Here is a 20116-nt window from a genome sequence, read left to right as displayed (position 1 = left end):
GAGGTATGCATTTTGAGTTTAAAGTGTAAACGTTACAATAGAAAGTACTGTATGTACTCATTTTCTCTTCTATTTAATAAGTAATAGTAATTTATTTTATTTTTTTAATCTCTTTACGTCCCGCGCCGTGGCGTCGTGGTCTAAGGCATTCTGCCTAGGACTCGCGTTACGGAATGCGCGCTGGTTCGAGTCCTCATGGGGGAAGAAATTTTCTCATGAAATTTCGACCAGTGTATGGGACCGGTGCCCACCCAGCATCGTGATGCACTTGGGGAGCTACGATAGGTAGCGAAATCCGGTTGCGAATACCAGTTATAACGGCTGGGAGGATCATCATGCTAACCACACGATACCTCTATTCTGGTTGGATGATCGTCCACCTCTGCTTCGGCATGTGGGCGTGAAGCCAGCAGCCGGCTGGTCGGTCTAGGCCCTTCATGGGCTGTAGCGCCACAGATTATTATTAATCTCTTTACAGACCAGAATTTTTTTTTATTATGCATTACAGGAGAATGGAGAAAATTACACAACGCAGGGATGCACGCATTGTATTCTTCACCTGACATAATTAGGAACATAAAATCCAGACGTTTGAGATGGGCAGGACATGTAGCACGTATGGGCGAATCCAGAAATGCATATAGAGTGTTAGTTGGGAGGCCGGAGGGAAAAAGACCTTTGAGGAGGCCAAGACGTAGGTGGGAAGATAATATTAAAATGGATTTGAGGGAGGTGAGATATGATGGTAGAGACTGGATTAATCTTGCTCAGGATAGGGACCAATAGCGGGCTTATGTGAGGGTGGCAATGAACCTCCGGGTTCCTTAAAAGCCAGTAAGTAAGTAAGTAAGTAAGTAAGTAAGTAAGTAAGTAAGTAAGTAAGTAAGTAAGCAAGTAAGTAAGTAAGTAAGTAAGCAAGTAAGTATTATACTTATTTCATTTGTTGTTACCGTGTCCATTTGTTCATCTATATATGTTATATAAAATGCATTTAAAAATAGGCTTAAGGACCTTACTAATAGACGGTAATTATACACAGTAGTTAAAGGGTGTAAATGATATGTTGTTATTGAAGTGTCGTATCAGTGAAGAATTATGTTGTGTCAGTGAAGTGTGTTGTATCAGTGAAGAAGTATGTCGTGTCAGTGAAGTGTGCTGTGTAAGTGAAACGTGTTCCTGTCAGTGAAGCTTTATAGTTTATAGTGGCAGTGCAAAGAATTTGAACAGTGAAATGTTTTTGAAGTGTTAGTGAAATCAGGATAGAATCAGTGAAATGTGTCGTAGTTCCAGTGCAGTGAGTGAGTTGACAGCGAAATGAGTGTAATGTGGAAAGGTACTTGTGCAGATATGAACATATCATACTCGTGGGTTTTAGTTCAATCTTAGTTTTAAGATACAAATTAGAATATTTCAAATGTTATTTTAAGTGATCGTTTCATTTAATTTAGTATATTCCCTGTTGTTGTTATTATTATTATTATTATTATTATTAATTATTAGTATTATTATTAATTGCATTTTTAATTAATAAGTTTATTATTGTCATTATTGAGTGTAATTAGTTACCACTGCCACCGGGTATATACCCATTGCAGTGTGAATAAATACATACGTAATAAAGTATGTAATCAATTGTAGGCTTATATTAAGCAAATACATTTTTTTACTTTTACACATGGTAAATTTCCTTCAATTGTTACTCCGTTTGTGTACTCAGAAAATATAGGTGTTCTGTCTAGCCTGCAAAACATCAGGGGCAACCGGTTGAAATTCAAACATTCAGTCGGATGTTCTTTGATCAGTCGAATGAAAACCGATTGTAAGTCCTATTGTGAAGCACTCTAATGTTTAATTTCTCCCACACACAGACTGTGAAATAAAGCAGTTAACATCAAGATGGAAATGTCACCACCGGATATGCTGCCAGACCATGAGGTTCATCTCGGAACGAGAATACCAGAGGCACCTGTTGCAGTGAAGTCAGATAAACTTCCTCAAATATTGGCGGCGGTAACGGGTATGTGAAACTACACGTATGATAATTAGGCCTACAATTTTCCACACCATTCAAGGCACACACCGCATACCATATAGTGTATAACTAGATATAAAATGACGCGAAGAAATACAATAGCGATTAATATTAAATTTATTCAAATATTCACTATTCAGACTCTCAAACATGCACTGCAACACATACATCAGCCATTTTCAACCGGTGAGTGTGCCGCGAGAAAATGAAAATAATAAAGGTTATCGTAGCGAAAATTTGAAAAATAAAAGTGAAATAGCAGTAAAAAGTTGAGTCCACAAAAGTCATCATTTCGCGATCGTTGCACAAATCAACATTCAGTATACAAATTCCACTGGTTTAGATTATATGAGTATGCCGCGGGATTTTAAATTATACCTTAGTGTGCCACATGTGGAAAAAGGTTGAAAAACGCTGCACTACACCGAGAAATGTGTAATGCGAAGTGCATGGCGAGAACTGTATAATGTAGATTTCGTTTTCTAAACCTGGTCCACTGTTTCACTGTCATGATAGTTAACTCTTAAGCATGCATTAATATTTTTTATGCTCGACCATGCCGAAATGTAGTAATTATACACCTGGTAGCAGCCCTTTAATGGACCTCATTAAAGTACACCTATTCATTAAAATTCAGGTGTTCCACCAATCAGAAAACACCATTGTAACAATATGAAAGCGCAAGTATCGATTATTCTCGGATATGCAATCGAAAGACAACTAGCGAAACGTCACGGAGGCTGGAAATCCAATACTGTCGCAGAAGGTTATGGTCTGTTACCATAATAATTAGCGTTAATTGTAAATAATATTCAAATAAATTCAATCTGTCATCTCGTTTTTCAATGTCTAAATCAATTTCAAGGTTATATCAAGATTAATGTTTATTTTACTCTCTAGATTATATCAAGGTCAATGACATTTGTTTCTCGGAAAAAAATCAATATTTTCGCGTCTGCGCACATCTCACAATTTACGAGATATTGCACAAGGTCAGTTCCCTTCAAAGTCAGATAAGAATAACATGAATACTTATGAATAATTTCAAGTTAGAAATATAGTCGAGCATAAAAAGTCGTATGAAACTTGCCTATAATGGTAATTAAGACGCTCGTATGAAAATTATGAAACTCGCTTGCGCTCGTTTCATAAACATACTCGCTTCTTAATTACTAACATTATAGGCTCGTTGCATAATGTACTATTATTCACTGTCTGAAATCGGTTCCAAAATCTTTAAGGTGTCCGACTGTTACAGCCAACATGGTAATTATATCGGCGGGTACTCTGCTTACGTGGTCCTCGCCCGCCACCACGTTGCTGCAGAAGGAAGACGGCCCCTTCGTCATCACGGACCAGCAGGCGTCGTGGGTCGGGTCCCTTCTCGCGCTGGGTGCCATGTTCGGGAGTCTGCCCTCCGGCATTCTGATAACCAAGATGGGACGCAAGAACGCCATCCTGTCCCTGGCCCTGCCTGTAACGCTGAGCTGGGTGCTCATCGTGGTCACCAACTCCGTCGTGTGGCTCTACGTGGCGCGGTTCGTGGCCGGACTGACTCTGGGTGGCGTCTCCTTCACGATCCCCATCTATGTGGCCGAGGTGGTGGAGCCCTCCGTGCGGGGACCGCTCGCCTCTCTGTTGCAGGTTATGGATGAAGTTTCTTTGTAGATGTTTATCTTATGTAGAAAATCCACAAACGATTAAGGGAAACGCGGAAATTCTAGTTGAAGCAAGTAAAGCGATTGGGTTGGAAGTAAATCCCGAAAAGACTAAGTATATGATTATGTCTCGTGACCAGAATATAGTATGAAATTGGAGATTTATCCTTCGAAGAGGTGGAAAAATTCAAATATCTTGGAGCAACAGTAACAAACATAAATGACACTCGGGAGGAAATTAAACGCAGAATAAATATGGGAAATGCCTGTTATTATTCGGTTGAGAAGCTTTTGTCATCTAGTATTCTGTCAAAAAATCTGAAAGCTAGAATTTATAAAACTGTTATATTACCGGTTGTTCTGTATGGTTGTGAAACTTGGACTCTCACTTTGAGAGGGGAACAGAGATTAAGGGTGTTTGAGAATAAGGTTCTTAGGAAAATATTTAGGGCTAAGAGGGATGAAGTTACAGGACAATGGAGAAAGTTACACAACACAGAGCTGCACGCATTGTGTACTTCACCTGACCATAAAATCCAGACGTTTGAGATGGGCAGAACATGTAGCACGTATGTGCGAATCCAGAAATGCATATAGAGTGTTAGTTGGGAGGCCGGAGGGCAAAAGACCTTTGGGGAGGCCGAGACGTAGATGGGAAGATAATATTAAAATGGATTTGAGGGAGGTGGGATATGATGGTAGAGACTGGATTAATCTTGCTCAGGATAGGGACCAATGGCGGGCTTATGTGAGGGCGGCAATGAACCTGCGGTTTCCTTAAAAGCCAGTAAGTAAGTAAGTAATCTCAGAGTTGTGCTATAATTTATCTACTGTGCAGAACTGCAGATCGCATATGTAGGCTATTGCAGGCATTAGAGTTGTGAAGAAAATTAAGTGACGTGCTCAAGTGGTCTGTATCAGATACAGCAAGAGGAATTCGAAGTTCATATAATTATGGGCAGAAAAAATGATGCTCACTTTCACATATTAATCCCAATTTTTATATTCACGAAATCATAACAGAGTTTCAAATACTCGTATTAATAATTACTCGTACGAGTTGGTTGATTTAACCATAAACACGATTGTTTCTAAATTACAAAACTGTGTTTACATACAGGATGATTCACGAGGATTTACCGTCACTTACGGAGCTTATTTCCGAAGGCATTCTGAGCAAAAAGTGTCATGTAAACATTTGTCCTAATCTCAATATTTTCAGAGTTACATTAATTTGAAGTTGTTTGTAAAATACCATTATTCTTTCATTTTAAGGGTAAAAGAATATTACAAATAAATAATAAAAAATTCACCGATATAAAAAGCATTGTTAAACTCATATCTTTCGTTAAATGTCTGCTACAGCTATTCACAGAAATAGGAACGTACAGTGGAAAGGAAAACAAACGCGTCGTCAAGGCAATATTCCCGTTTCCGGAAAAGGAAGACGTAAGGGACATTCGTAAATGCACAGCTAGTTACATAATTATGTTTATGCTCGACCATGCCGAAATGTAGTAAACACCTGGTAACAGTCCTTTAATGCATGTCATTAAATTACACCTATTCATTAAAGTTCAGGTTTTCGATTATTCTCGGATATGCAATCGAAAGACGAGGGAAACGTCATGGAGGCTGGAAATCCAATACTGTCGCAGAAGGTCATGTTCTGTTACTATAATAATTAGCGTTAATTGTAAATAATATTCAAATAAATTCAATTTGTCATCTCGTTTTTTAATTTTAAAGCAATTTCCAGGTTATACATTCTCTGCATTACATCAAGGTCAATGACATTATTGTTCCTCGGAAAAAAATCAATACTTTCGCGTCTGCGCACATCTCACAATTCAAGAGCTATGAACAAGGTCACTTCCGATCTTCTGTCAGATACAAATAAAATGTATACTTCTGAATAATTTAAAGTTAGAAATATGGTCGAGCATGAAAAGTCGTATGAAACTTGCCTGTAATGGTAATTAAGACGCTCGTATGAAAATTATGATACTCGCTTGCGCTCGTTTCAAAAACAAACATACTTGCGTCTTAATTACTATCATTATAGGCTCGTTGCATAATGTACTATTATGTACAACTATACAAATTGTTACATACATATAGATTGACATTGACACAATTGCTCTTTACATATTTACATCATTTACACCTATAAAATACAACACAGGGTGTAACATTTACAGAAATTATACAAAACAATAGGTTAATAATAATAAAATAATACATATCGTAAATATCTTGAAACGCTTACTAAGTAAAAACCAAAGAAGGAAACAAACTATACATACATACATACATACATACATATATATATATATATATATATATATATATATATATATATATAAAATACAATGCTAGGAAACTTACTATGTTTGTACAGGAAATGAATCTCGCTCACATTTGCAGTAAAACAATATGTTGTTACTCAAACGTCTTGCATACTGCCGATGTGAGCCTGTTGCATGCAGTAAGGGTTCTCAACATGAATATGATGCACTCCAAGGCGGCCGTTGGTCGCGCAGGTAGCCCGTTTTGTGTGCCCATTTCTTGGCTGCTCGCACCCTGAATAACGAAATCGGTACGAAGTTCCTAGCTCTGTTCATAAACGAAGTTAAATGCATTGATAATAACATTAATATACAACTTCGGCCCTGGCCACGTGGAGAAGCAACAGTTCAGGAATTCCAAGAACACCTGAACAGCATTCACCGAACATCCAGTTTACGAAAGAAGTGAAAAAAGATGGTTGTCTCCCCTTCTTGGATATTCTCATTTCCAGGACGTCAGATGGCACAATGGGCCACAATGTATACAGAAAACCAACATATATAGATTTAGCCTATACCTGAACGGACGCAGTCACCATCACGCGGCACGAAACGAACGCTCCTGTCCACTCTTCTGCACAGGGCGAGGGGGATTTCGGACCAAGAGTTTGTTTTCAGAAATTCGACACCTACGCAAGATGTTCCAACAGAACTTCGGCAACAGGGAAATCAGTTTGGCCCTCAAAAGGACCTTCTCTGAAAAACCACCTTCCGATGAAAGAGGAGACGAAGGGCACGGCATATGCCCCGTTTTATGGCCACAGCTCAGGCAAGGGTGACAGGCTACTAAGAAAATACGGGATTAAACTATCCATAAGCCGCCCACAAAGATCCAAAACTTACTGAGATCAGTTAAGGACATACGAGTACACATATGTCTTAGGATACCTGGTGTTTATAAAATATGCATCTACGAAAGTTATATAAGGTGTGCCATAAAGAACGCAAGAGTTAGTTTCTTACCGTAATAAAAATCTCTGTGTATTGTGAGTCCCTATCACCAAAGCTCGGAACTTGGGGACTTGTGTCGTGTGCATGAGTAAGGTTACAGGTACAACGTACACAAAGCTCAGGGACAGTCGTGGGTACTAAGAAAGTGGCCACAACTAATGACAGGAAGACGGACGAAGAAACTGTTATGTCGAAGCCAATGACATTCAGAGAGTTAAAGGTAAACGGTCTGTTTGAGGAAATAGAAAATACGTGTTATTTCGAATGGGTATTATAGAAGTTTGAAAATACATTTTGTTTTAAATTTAAGATACAGAATTTCGTGGAGAATTCGGAGGAGATACATTATTTTTTTCGAATGGAGAGTTTATATTTTGTAAGTTGTGCCACACACAAACTAGAGGCTGGAAACGAAATTCATTGAAAGGCATTGCAGTCCCTCAAATTGTAGAAAAATCTGTCCATAGACATGGATCGAAACGTAGAGGGGCTTGCCCTAGTAGTGACACACTAATTGAAAACTATTTTCGAGAAAAATTTAGGATATACTTATCTTTCTCAGATACGAGATGAGCTAGCAACTGCTGAAAATCGAACAGAAAACAGTAACAATGAAAACATTCAGTATTTAAGTCTGCTACCGAAAAATCTTCGAATGTAGGTAGTCATACACTGTAATAAAATGTACACAGCAGAACAGTAAATTTGATATATTTCTCATGTTTATTTTTATTATATATATATATATATATATATATATATATATATATATATATATATACTGTACTATGAAATTACGTGTTTCAACCTACCATAATATTATCATCAATATGTTGTTGGAGCCAGAAACCACTTTTGTAGCAGACCTGACAGTACCTCCGTGCTGGAAGCGGGAGTTGTTGACATTGAAGTCCGGTCGCTTAGTCACGTGCAAAGACACAAGTCCCCAAGTTCCGAGCTTTGCCTATCACCACTACATGGTGCGTCCTCAGGTTGCGGTTAGAGACGGCCTCCAGATATGGAGGGTAGCTGCGAATATATTGAATAAGCAGTCGCGGGCAGGTGATAAGAGATGGTACTCCAGCTTGAAGGTTGGGCGAAGGGCTAACAACCCATTACCGTAAAAAAGAGTTTATTCCGAAACCCCAATACAAGCCTCGGAATGACAGAGTCTGTATAGGCCAGTTTCTGTTTCATTGCGGACTAAAGCAAAGAGATGCACTATCACCTTTACTTTTTAACGTTGCTCTATAATATGCCATTAGAAAAGTCCAGGAAAACAGGGAGGGTTTGGAATTGAACGGGTTACATCAGCTGATTGTTTATGCGGATGACGTGAATATGTTTGGAGAAAATTCACGAATGATTAGGGAAAACACGGGAAATTTTACTTGAAGAAAGTAAGGAGATAGGTTTGGAAGTAAACCGCGAAAAAAAACAAAGTAGGCTATATGATTATATCGCTACAAAAATACTATATGACATGTGTTACATTAAGGCAGAAAATAGGAAAGACTGGAGAATGCTGGGTTTGCAGTGAAAGACCTGCCCTTGGGCAGAACACTATGAATGAATGAATATGTTACACTATTAACTGCAGTAAATGCAATTTGTACTAAAATAAAAGTAAATGTATCGGTAATTGTTCAACACTTATGTTTGAGGCTATTACGAAATTAAATCTTGCGTTCTTTATGGGACATTCACTATTTGACATAAAATCTTATTACACTGCCCGTCTATTCACAACACTTCACTGAAATATGATCAGATCACCTTTTGGAGTATCTACTTCAGTCATAGGCTATGTGTGAAACTGAAGTATGATATCGGTTTAAATTATAGAGTAATGTGAGTTATGTATGAAGAATGCCAAACTTCTTATAATGATTAATATTTATTTATTTATTCGAATGACAGGTACATAGATAACTTATCTTTTACCTAAACACAACCTCAAGATTAAAACAATTAACTTAATACAGTACAACTTAAAATTAAATCTAATAAAGGAACTAAACAAAAACCTTAAAGAACTAAAAACTAAGAACTAAACAGAGGCATGAAGCTTCTCGCTTCCCAGTATCTGGCACATTCTGTCAGTGATTTTAGAGCTGGACAGCACTGGAGATGATCTCTATTCATCGCTTCTTGAAGGTCACAAAGGGTACAGGTTAGATGTTGATAAATACCGAAACAGTGGAGATGCTGTACCAATGATAATGATTAATATAAAACAATTAATTTCATTTAAACATATAACATTACGAATAGTTATTAAATGTAATGTAGGCTATAAATCAATAAACAAGCAGAATTCAATTTATATTACTACATCTTCTAACAAATTAATGACACTGTTAAGTTTATAAGATGTCGATCTAACTTCGACAATCTTCAAAGTTGATTGTCTTTATATTATATATTCAAATTTCGCAGGTTGGCTTCAATCTGGGCATTCTATATGCTTACGCCGTTGGTGCATTGGGTAGCTACGGGCTACTGAACTTCACGTGTCTCGCGCTGCCCATCTTGTTCCTTGTGCTGTTTGTATGGATGCCTGACACTCCTCAGTATCTGCTCTCAAAAAACGACCGCGCAGGGGCAGCGAAAGCTCTGCAATGGTTCAGGGGCAAGCGTTGCAATGTGGATGAAGAGCTACAGCAACTCAAGGTGAGCCAATTTTCAAATACACTAATATATCGAGACACTCTCATGTCGAATAATTTCATAACAGAGATAAACACGAGTTCAAATTTTATGGAATCTCATTCTCTTACTTCGTGTTTCCCTAAATGTACCCGTTTTCATCTTGTCTTAAAGCCATATGAACCATGTATCATAATTTTTTCAAACTTCAAAAAACGCTTATGGAACTAGGATCTACAAAAAACGTATTTATATTATTGAAGGGGTGAGAATGACATAGTCCTAAGCCACATAGACAAAATTTTACAGGAGAGCATGTTAAAGTCCACACCTGTGGAGTAACGGTCAGTGCGTCTGGCTGCGAAACCAGGTGGCCCGGGTTCGAATCCCGGTCGGGGCAAGTTACCTGGTTGAGGTCTTTTCCGGGGTTTTCCCTCAACCCAATACGAGCAAATGCTGAGTATCTTTCGGTGCTGGACCCCGGACTCATTTCACCGGCATTATCACCTTCATATCATACAGACGCTAAATAACCTAGATGTTGATACAGCGTCGTAAAATAACCCAATAAAATAAAAAGCATGTTAAACGTTTAGAGTCCAATGCTATTAGATGCGGCATCATAATTTCTTCGGCGTATACTTACGTCATTTGTTGAGTAATTTTTATAATATTTCAATACGTAGTATCTTCACCATATGTGTAAGAAATGAATTCGCACAAGCGAACGGGAGTGGAGTTCGGGGCAGAAGAAGATATCATTATGAGAGATGATATTAAGATATATATGGACCATATGCGGAAAAAAAAAAGGCAGAAAATTGGAATGATTGGGGTTTGCAGTGAAAGACCTAGAAAAATACAAATGAACGAATGAATGAATTTGTGTTGTTCCATATCGGGAAGTATCGTCAGTACACACATTAATTTAAATAAGGAAAAGAGCTAATAACAGTACTTCAAACATCAACATAAAATCTGACAACTGCATTCATTTTTTTCTTTCCATTTTACAGTATTTGGCTATATTAATGCAAGCATTTATGGAATAATAATTTCGGCCATGTTACTATCATTCACTCTTTGAAGGTCAATCAAAATCACTGACATCCTGACTTTCCTTTGCAACTCTATAAACTGTCCTCAATTATTTTCTTTTTTTAATTTCAAATGATTTAATTGATTATTTTACGACACTTCATCAATTGTTATGGTTATCTAGCGTCTAAATGAGATGGTGATAATGAAAACAAAATGAGTCCAGGGTACAGTGCCAAACGTTACCCAGCATTTGCTCTTATTGGGTTGAGGAAGAACCCCGAAAACAAATCTCAACCAGGTAACTTGTCTCAACCAAAATTTGAATCTGGGACCGCTCATTTCTCGGTCAGGCATGCTAACAGTTATTCCACATGTTATTGAAAACAGTACGTCCTATTTGTGTCCTTTTATAGTCTCTATTTTATTGGCAACTTTGTGAGTTAAACTGAATTTTTCGCATAGCGAGGTCTTTTGATCCTTTTCTATTTTTACTAAATAAGACATTTCGAGATTTTGGTAATGGTATTGAAATATTCGTGCCTTGTTTCTTTGTGGCTACCAAACTGGCTACCTCCTTATTTAACAGACCTTTTCTACCAACAATCACTCAGTCTTCTCGCAAAAATCAACTTTTTGGTGTAAAGTCTACTGAAGGGTAATCTTCCTGTGGTCCTTTATTTACCGCTGCAAAAACCACGTGTTCTTTTTCTCGTGGTCCTGAGTCCTTTTCGTCTGCAGTATCCATTGGAAACAAGGCTGCTTTAGCAGCATCGCTTTTATATTCTTTAAATTTTTTAGCTGTAAAACTGAAAAATTCCTCTGCATAATAAAACGTTACATTTGTTTGGGTCAAATTTCTGCACATTTGAAGGACAAAACTAAAATTCTTTCACTCATTTATTATCATAACACACTGTTCTCTTAAATTAAATGAGGATATTGGGAATTCTATCAGTGACTTTCTCAAAACACGTTATAAAATAATTTTTATCTCCAAAAGGAAGCAAAAACGAGCAAAATTGTATTAAACTTTTTGTTTGAAATATTTCAAAGAATAACCTCCTGGAATTAATGACATTACTTACAGTTCACCCTGTATACGTAACTAAATAAAGCCTTTCAGTAAATAAAAATATTTCAGAAGAACTTTGATGGGCTAACTAGGCTACTACAGTAATACAATATATTTATGCTTCTGAACTCTTTGATGCAGGAAGCAGCAGAAGAAAATGCAAAGGACAAAAGTTCTCTGAAGGATCTCCTTAGTCCGCTGGCTGTGAAGGCACTGGTGATACCAATGGGATTGGTGGGGGCTCAGCAGATGGGGGGCATCTGCGTCTTGCTCTTCTATACGGATTCTATTTTCAAAGCTGCGGGCAGCACCATGTCCGCTAGTGTCAGCTCCGTGGTAGTGGGCGTGGTCATGCTTATCATGTCCATCTGTACAATGCCTCTGGTGGACCGCGCCGGAAGGTATGAACCCATCATTCATACATCTAATATTTAAAACCATCTTTTCTCTATTTTTAAGTATACAGATTTGAACAATCAGAAAACTAGGCCTACCTATTTTTTTCTGGTATAATTTTCTGTACATTATTTATCACGCGAAATTATAATGACGTTTACGAACTTAATTCTTGGGGTGATTTTAGTAAAATAATTAACGTATACATGGGTGCGATTTTTTCAGGTAACATGACAATATGACAGAATGTAATTATTATTAATTTACATATACTAAATATTGTTACACATGTATAATATGTTCTACAGGGACAGCATTTTATTTTTACTAACATTTCTAATATTAACCTGGCTATACCTTTGGATTAACGGTTGAGAACCGGAAACACCTTCCACGACTGGAGTTCGATGATACTGGCGTAAAATACAAACAAATCACTTTACTAGGTATAGGAGGGAAGGAAAGTAGTTCATCCATTTACGTAAATTAGGAAATATCGCGATTTTGAGTTCGATAATTTTCATTAGGTTTTTGTTTAATCAAAATACAGTACAGTATTAACAATAAGTGTTTTTACTCACGAACTGAGCTATCCATTCGGATGTATTCATTATGCAGTGTATATTATACTGTCTACAGCACATTAGCGTACAATATAGAGAATGAAATTAAATTGAAAAATAATCATAATATGGATATTTAAACACATTAATTTTGAAAATGGTGGCCGTTCATTTCGATACAGGCTTGACTTCTTTTGTGCATATTATCGCACTATAGACTATTGTACCTAATTCCAATTACCAGTTTCGTCCTTCGTAATAGTAACTCACGTTGAAATAATTCTGTACCTATTCTATAAAAAAGTACCTTACATACTGCAAATTCAATCTTCACTTCTGCCCGATCCGAAAAGATAAAATTACTCAGACATGCTATCTATTGTCCGTCCAAGTGTTTTGTCACAGGGTCATAGAAAGGGGGGGAAATCACATGACAGTTAATTACTTAACAAGGCCCTTTTATTTAAGTTATTTTAAGCAGTTGTATAATATTACGTAGACGTCGAATTTCTAACAGAAATTAATGTTTTCAGAAAAGAGCTAAGACAGCCCAGTCACTAACCTTTACAGAGGGGTGAGCAGAAGCGGGTGGAGGAAACCTGGGTGTGACGTAGGCAAACGGACGACAGTACCTGTGCGAAAATATGCTTCAATATTGAAAGCTCTTTAAATAATTTGATAAGACGGAAAAATATATTCAGTTATCAAATATTTCGAACTATTGACCATCCCCCACATTCAGATATATCCCTCTCGGACTATCATCTATTTCCGAAACTATAAACATTACATTTTATGGAATGAAACAGTAATAAGTACTGTAGAACAATGGTTTGTAAAAAAAATAAATTAATATATAAAAAATCAAAAAGCTTAGAATTGCTGTATAACTGTTGTACTAAGTGCACAGAATTAAAAGATGATTATGTTAAGTAAATAAAAATTTGTTTTCAGTTACAATAACTTTCTCCATGTTGGGCTAAGAACTTATTAATTGTATCTTATATGTACACTTTTGTTGACATTGGCCTTCATTGCAGCAAACTTCCAAGTTGCAAAAACTCAGGACCCAACATGTAAACAACATCTCAAATCCTGCTTGTAGACGAATCCTGCTGCTGGTATCGAGCTTCATTGAGATGCTGAGTCTACTGGTGCTTGGAGTCTACTTCCTCCTCAAAGAGCAGATGCAGAAGGACGTGGATGGCATAAGCTGGCTTCCTCTTGCATGCCTCATCATCTACATCATCGTGTATTGCATCGGACTGGGACCTCTGCCGTGGGTGGTCATGGCTGAGGTGCTTCCTCCTAAGGTGAAAGGAAATGCTGGAGGTATCGTCGCTACATTTTGCTGGATAACGTCTTTCATCATAACCAATACATTTCAGACATTCATAGATTACGCTGGCAGGTACATTGCCTTCTGGTTCTTCGCAGTGAACTGTGCGCTTGCCACTGTGTTCATTTACTTCAAAGTCCCTGAGACAAAAGGACTAACTCTGCAAGAGATTCAGACAAGGCTAGCCGGTAACAGAACAAATGCTACTAATGGATCACTATGACCCTACCGAGGCATTGGTTTGGCGCGTTTAAAGTCATCAATGTAAATAGAAAACTATTTACTTTGTTTCCCTTCTAGACTGAATTCACATGAGGGGTTACAAATTTCAAGATATACTGCTTGTTAAAATTTGCTTTGTAATTCAGTACAGGATTAATTAATTTCATCTCGTAACATAATGGTTTTGTTTAACTTGTGTGAGTAGTAAAGGTACGATCACATGTCGCTACTTTTGCAGCGATGCAGTACAAAAAACTGCGCAACTCTTATACTGCGATGTGTGAACAACGGTGCAACCCGAAAAGTAGCGGCTGCCGAACCTGCTGCCCGCTACTTTTCCATGCTGCGCGCAACTTAAAAGTAGCGACGTGTGAACAGGGTTCTCAGGTTTGCAGCCGCAGCATTTTTGATATCGGTTTTGTTGAAACTTTTGCTGCGGTTGCAACCAGTGTTACCACCCAAATGTGCCAATGATACTTTTATTGCTTGGATATATTTTAATGTTAAATGTGATGAAAACAAATTATTTGTAACAGTTATTAAATACACAACACAGTCTGAGCATAATTGGTGACGATATAATTCATTTTTTAAATTTTCCGTAGCGTAGTTTCAAACAGGAGGGTTGCCAACATGGATTACATGAATATACTGTTGGTTATCATTTAAGTATATAGACGTTCTTAAAAGCTTTATAGTAAAAATAATGTCAATTTCTGAATACTAGATACGATAGAAAAGCAAATAATAGATAAGGAAGCTTTCGCATGAGTTTATTAATAATGCGAACATAACCACAAAATGTATATGGAGAAGTCAATACGGAGATGGAAACCTGCAGCATGACTGCGGCTGCAAAAGTAGTGATGTGTGACCGTACCTTAATGCATTTACATTCCTGGAACAGCAATATTCTAAACTATATCTATTACAAGAAAGCAATCTATCTCACCCCATGCAAACTTTATTTTATCAACTTAAGTCTGACTTGGCTCTAACAGTCTTTTGGGACAAAGACGGAATAACTATGGTAATTCCACAAAAACTGAATCTTGCCTGAAGACTCTCTTTATGCTGTATCTCATTTTAAATCCAATTGCCATCATTTTCATTCAGTTTTTTTTTTAACAATGGACAATAAAGAAAGTTTAAGTCAAGGGTCATCAGCACAGAGCACACTGGGGCTTGTCTCTCTTATAGGTCGCGCCATTGATTTTGGCAGATGGATATTCTTAATGTGAACTGGAGAGCGAGTACCTCACCGCTGCAAGATCGGCTGTTATCTCTGTCGCAGTGGAATGGGTAGGACATAAGAGTAAACATGCACGCCCGAGTATTTGTGCACTCTAGACAGTCACCTCCAAAAACTACACAAATATTACAGTAGTCTATATGTGCCTTTGGTATTCCCAAGAAACTTGTTCGATTAATTAAAATGTGTCTCAATGAAACTTACAGCAGAGTCCGTATAGACCAGTTTCTATCTGATGCGTTTCCAATTCACTGTGGGCTAAAGCAAGGAGATGCACTATCACCTTTATTTTTTAACTTCGCTCTAGAATATGCCATTAGGAAAGTTCAGGATAACAGAGAGGGTTTGGAATTGAACAGGTTACATCAGCTTTTTGTTTATGCTGATGACGTGAATATGTTAGGAAAAACTCCACAAACGATTAGGGAAAACACGGAAATTTTACTTGAAGCAAATAAAGCGATAGGTTTGGTAGTAAATCCCGAAAAGACAAAGTATATGATTATGTCTCGTGACCAGAATATTGTACGAAATGGAAATATCTGTTTTATATATATATATATATATATATATGGAAATATGTTAATCCTTAGTCAATAGATAAGACTGAGTTTTACAAAATACGAACATTAAGGGATGGAAAATGGGAGGCAGTAATGATCAAAATAATTATATTGATTTATTTTTTTTTAACCAGCAGACGTGCAGCCTAGATTATTACTGGACAAATCTTGTATATTGATCTGGTAAGGGTAGGATTTTCCTTTTAATTAAGAATTAATTTAATTTAGAAAATGTAGGAGACGTATTGTAAAATCATTGCGAACGGAAGTCATTTACATTTATTAAAGGTATTCTTTGAGTAGGACTGTACCGTGGTGTGTTTCATAATAAGGATAATTGATATGAGCTGCTGTTATGAAAATATGAACGACTCAGAATGTTATCGCATCTCATTCTCGCAGCTTACACAAACAATATTGGCTCGCCTACTGGAAATGTCATCGAGGTCATCTGCCAAAATCGGTGCCTCCGACTATACCCGCGGAAAACGCAGTGCACTAGGGTGCACTCCATAGCTGCTAGTGGGTATGCTCTCTATCTCTCCCTGTTGCACGACAGCGCACACGGGACAGCACGGTGTACCCTTTGCACATTTCAGCTAGTGCTGATGACCACTGGTTTAAGTGCTGAGGTGTGCCAGGAAATCCTTCATGCAAAAGCATACACAAAGCCTTCCTCATAATTCCATCTCAATAATCTCTTTTACCACAATGGTTTGGTGTCTGTACTGTAATTTAAAAAATACTGATATGCATTTGTGTGCAGTTGGGTAATTCAGTCGATAGAGCAACTGGCTAAAGAATCAATCCCAGGTTGTGACGGGATTTTCTCAATGTCAAAACTCCCAGAATGGCTTCAAGGTTCACTCAGCCTCCTATCAAATTAAGTGCTAGATCTTTCCTGAATGTAACTATTAGAATTATTTCACGAATAAATAAATTAAAAAAAAAATCAATAAAACCATTCATTGCTTTTGAAGTTTACTTAGCATCAACGACTGACCAAACAATCTACTTTCACAAACAAGCCACTTGGAATTCTGATTACTTTCATTCTCACACAATGTAAAATTACACTGCAAATAATCTTTAGTGTATTTCCCATGACCTGAGAATCGTGGTTTTTACTCGCAACATTAGCAATGATGAGCTTTTATTATCAATTGTACACAGTTCGTCTTGAGATAGTCTTTAACAAATCAAACATTTGTCCATCTTAAAATTGAAATAAAGTATACTTTAAGATAATTAAAAATGACTAATACACCATCAGACATACTGGTACACACTGATTTACTGCTGGTCTTCCTTGTGTTATGTAGTGTCACAACAAAAAAAAAATCAACTCCATCTTTTTTAATGTAGTACATGTAAAATGTTCATATATTACAGACGGAGGTAACTTGTACATAAAGGAAATGTGCATTTCTTTTGGGATGTTAACACTTACAGCAGTAGTTACTATTTGTGCTACAGCCCCTCTTACCCTTTGACAGAGTCCTTAGCATATTCAGCAAGTTCTGATATTTCTTGGACAAATGGCAGGTTTGTTGTGGAAGACGGATGGATGACATGGAATTGCGTGATAATGGAGTGTTACAAGATTGGGAAGGAAGTGGAACGTGGTTTTTTGAAATGATTATCAGTCAATTAGTCCATTGCAAAAATGTCCTCAGTCATCAAATCTCCAGTATAGAATATGTCCAGTCATTAAATAGTCATTATCTTGAATGTCGAGAACCAAAAGGCCACAGTCATTAAATGGCCATTATAAAAATATCCGGAGTTATTATCTTGAATGTCCAGAACAATATTTATAAAATGTGAATAAAGTGGGCATTTTTGTATTGGACTTTGTGCTGTGGACGAATTCACCTGGAATCTAATATCTGGGCATTTGCCTGAAGAGACCTTGGGAACCACGAAAAACCCAAATCTGTATAACCTATACTTGGGACTCCACTCTGGACCTTCTGAATAAAAGGCACGGGTGTTCCTCACTACTAACTACTCTACTGAGCTCAGTAAATATACCTTTCATAAAATATTTAACTTTAATATCTATTTTAATGTAATAATTAATAATTAACATAATTATTAATTAATAACTATTTAATTGTTGTAATTGTGTTATTGCTGGGGCGAAATAACAATGATACTTTTAAGATTAGGGAAAACTACAAAATATATCTTATTATTGCGTATAATGCAACACAATAACATAAAACCTTTCACTGCGAAATAAATGAACATTACATTGTTGTGTATAAACGTATTGACATAATTTTGTTAGACTAGTAGGTAGTGTAGACCCAGAAACAAAATTTGGGCCACTAGAATTTTCCAAGTTCCAGTTATAACATGCTCTGTGTTTAAACAGTTCCAAAACTAAATAAAGGAATGACATAAATACTGTATAGTAAAAGTTTATAAAATACCTCAATGCTTAATAATTAATCAGAATTTTCAGGTCCTTCAGAATTATTTTCGCCATGGGAGTCATATCTATCACCAATGAATTTTGTTCTGATTGTCCATTATCTTTCAATTATTTATTATCAACCCATGAGGACGTCCTGTGCCGTGGCATTGTGGTCTAAGCATCCTGCCTGGGACTCACGTTACGAAATGCATGCTGGTTCGAGTCATTACGGGGGGAAGAAATTTCCTCATGAAATTTCGGTCAGTATATGGGACTGGTGCCCACTCAGCATCATGATACACTTGGGGAGCTACGATAGGTAGTGAACTCCGGTTACGAAAGCCAGCTATAACGGCTAGAGGGATCATCATGCTAACCATACAATACCTCCATTCTGGTTGAATGGTCATTCATCTCTGCTTCAGCATGTGGACGTGATGCCAGCAGCTGGCAGGTCGGTCTGGGCCCTTAAAGGGCTGTAGCATCACGGATTATTTATTATATAACCCATGAAGACACGACCAGCTTTCTTTGCCAGCATAATAATGTATCATCTGGTACACTATGAGTACATCATATATCATCAACTGCTTGAGCTAAAAGACAGATAAATAATATATTTCGAGCCACAGATACAAAACTTTCTGCTCTCAAATATCTGCTGTGCAAATCGTCCCCTGAACTGGATTCAAGTCACTACATTTAGGGTTTTGAAAAGAAGACACCATTGTTCACATGAGTTCATTCTTGTTAAAGAACTTAGAACTTTGTAAAAGTTCGTCACTTAATTTACTTTCCCTCTATGAGAGAATTATTCCTATCTATTTTTAATGAAACTGAAGAGAAAGTGTATCAACAGCCTTAGATTTGTGTTCGTCTACATTTTAAAGATTACAAAGGAACTTATCTTCGTCAGTAAACTGGAAAGCAATTCTCGAAAAATCGCTTCTTCTGAAAAATCTCAAGGTGTGAAATGACATAAAATTTACCTCTGTTGAATATAAACATATATTTTACAATGCTGAAAAACACTCCTCCATCATCATGTATGTGGTATGGTCACCAAACATCTCACACACTTTTATCTAAACTGTGATCTCTCATTCAACAAGATCCACGCAACTGAACAACAGTTTGCCAAAAACTGTACATCTTTCTAAGAGAAGACAATCCTTAAAGTCCTGAGAAAAGATGCATATTTTAATGAAATGGGATTCAGTACCTCATCCTCCACCTTTTGAATATCGCTTCCAGAACCGTTTCACCTCTTCATGACCTGCGCGAGTAACTACCATGGTTCTGTGCTGGGGATTCTGCCATGTTAACACTCCCAAATCGTGGGCATGGTCCCTCAGTACTTCAAAATCAGCTTGAGACAAAAACTGGCTATATAAAATCCCTTCTGAGAAATTAAAGCGGTTACGTTCATTTTCCCACAGCTTGATTTGGTCAACTACTGTTGGTGGAAGTACAGGAGGCCCTACAGCCACCATGCGAGGGTGTGCATGTAAACGAAGGAAGCCAACAATTTGTTCTGCAGTGATACCACTCTTCAGAGCTTGACGTATTGAGTCACGGGTCATTATCCCCACAGCAAGGTTTGGAAAC

The 20116-nt window shown here is 37.3% G+C and overlaps 2 protein-coding genes across 2 annotated transcripts in view; one reads left to right on the top strand and one right to left on the bottom strand.

Moving 5' to 3' along the window:
- LOC138712489 (facilitated trehalose transporter Tret1-like) overlaps window positions 1–14838 on the top strand; it is a 25000-nt gene extending 10162 nt beyond the window's left edge. The window contains exons 2-6 of the mRNA XM_069844365.1: window positions 1869–2017; window positions 3291–3676; window positions 9429–9662; window positions 11893–12152; window positions 13816–14838. Of these exons, the coding sequence (XP_069700466.1) occupies window positions 1897–2017; window positions 3291–3676; window positions 9429–9662; window positions 11893–12152; window positions 13816–14272 (1458 nt within the window). The 5' untranslated portion in view covers window positions 1869–1896 and the 3' untranslated portion in view covers window positions 14273–14838. The remainder of the gene's footprint in view (window positions 1–1868; window positions 2018–3290; window positions 3677–9428; window positions 9663–11892; window positions 12153–13815) is intronic.
- The window catches only part of mrn (general transcription factor IIH subunit 4 marionette), a gene marked incomplete in the record, with an annotated part of 36280 nt that continues 25031 nt past the window's right edge, over window positions 8868–20116 (bottom strand). Inside the window, 1 exon segment of the mRNA XM_069844367.1 lies at window positions 8868–20116. Within this exon segment, the coding sequence (XP_069700468.1) occupies window positions 19732–20116 (385 nt within the window).

This window comes from Periplaneta americana, chromosome 13 (assembly GCF_040183065.1).
Source record: "Periplaneta americana isolate PAMFEO1 chromosome 13, P.americana_PAMFEO1_priV1, whole genome shotgun sequence".
In the NCBI taxonomy this organism is placed as follows: domain Eukaryota; kingdom Metazoa; phylum Arthropoda; class Insecta; order Blattodea; family Blattidae; genus Periplaneta; species Periplaneta americana.
Note: the sequence above shows the minus strand (reverse complement) of the source record. Positions and strands in the feature narration are given on the sequence as shown.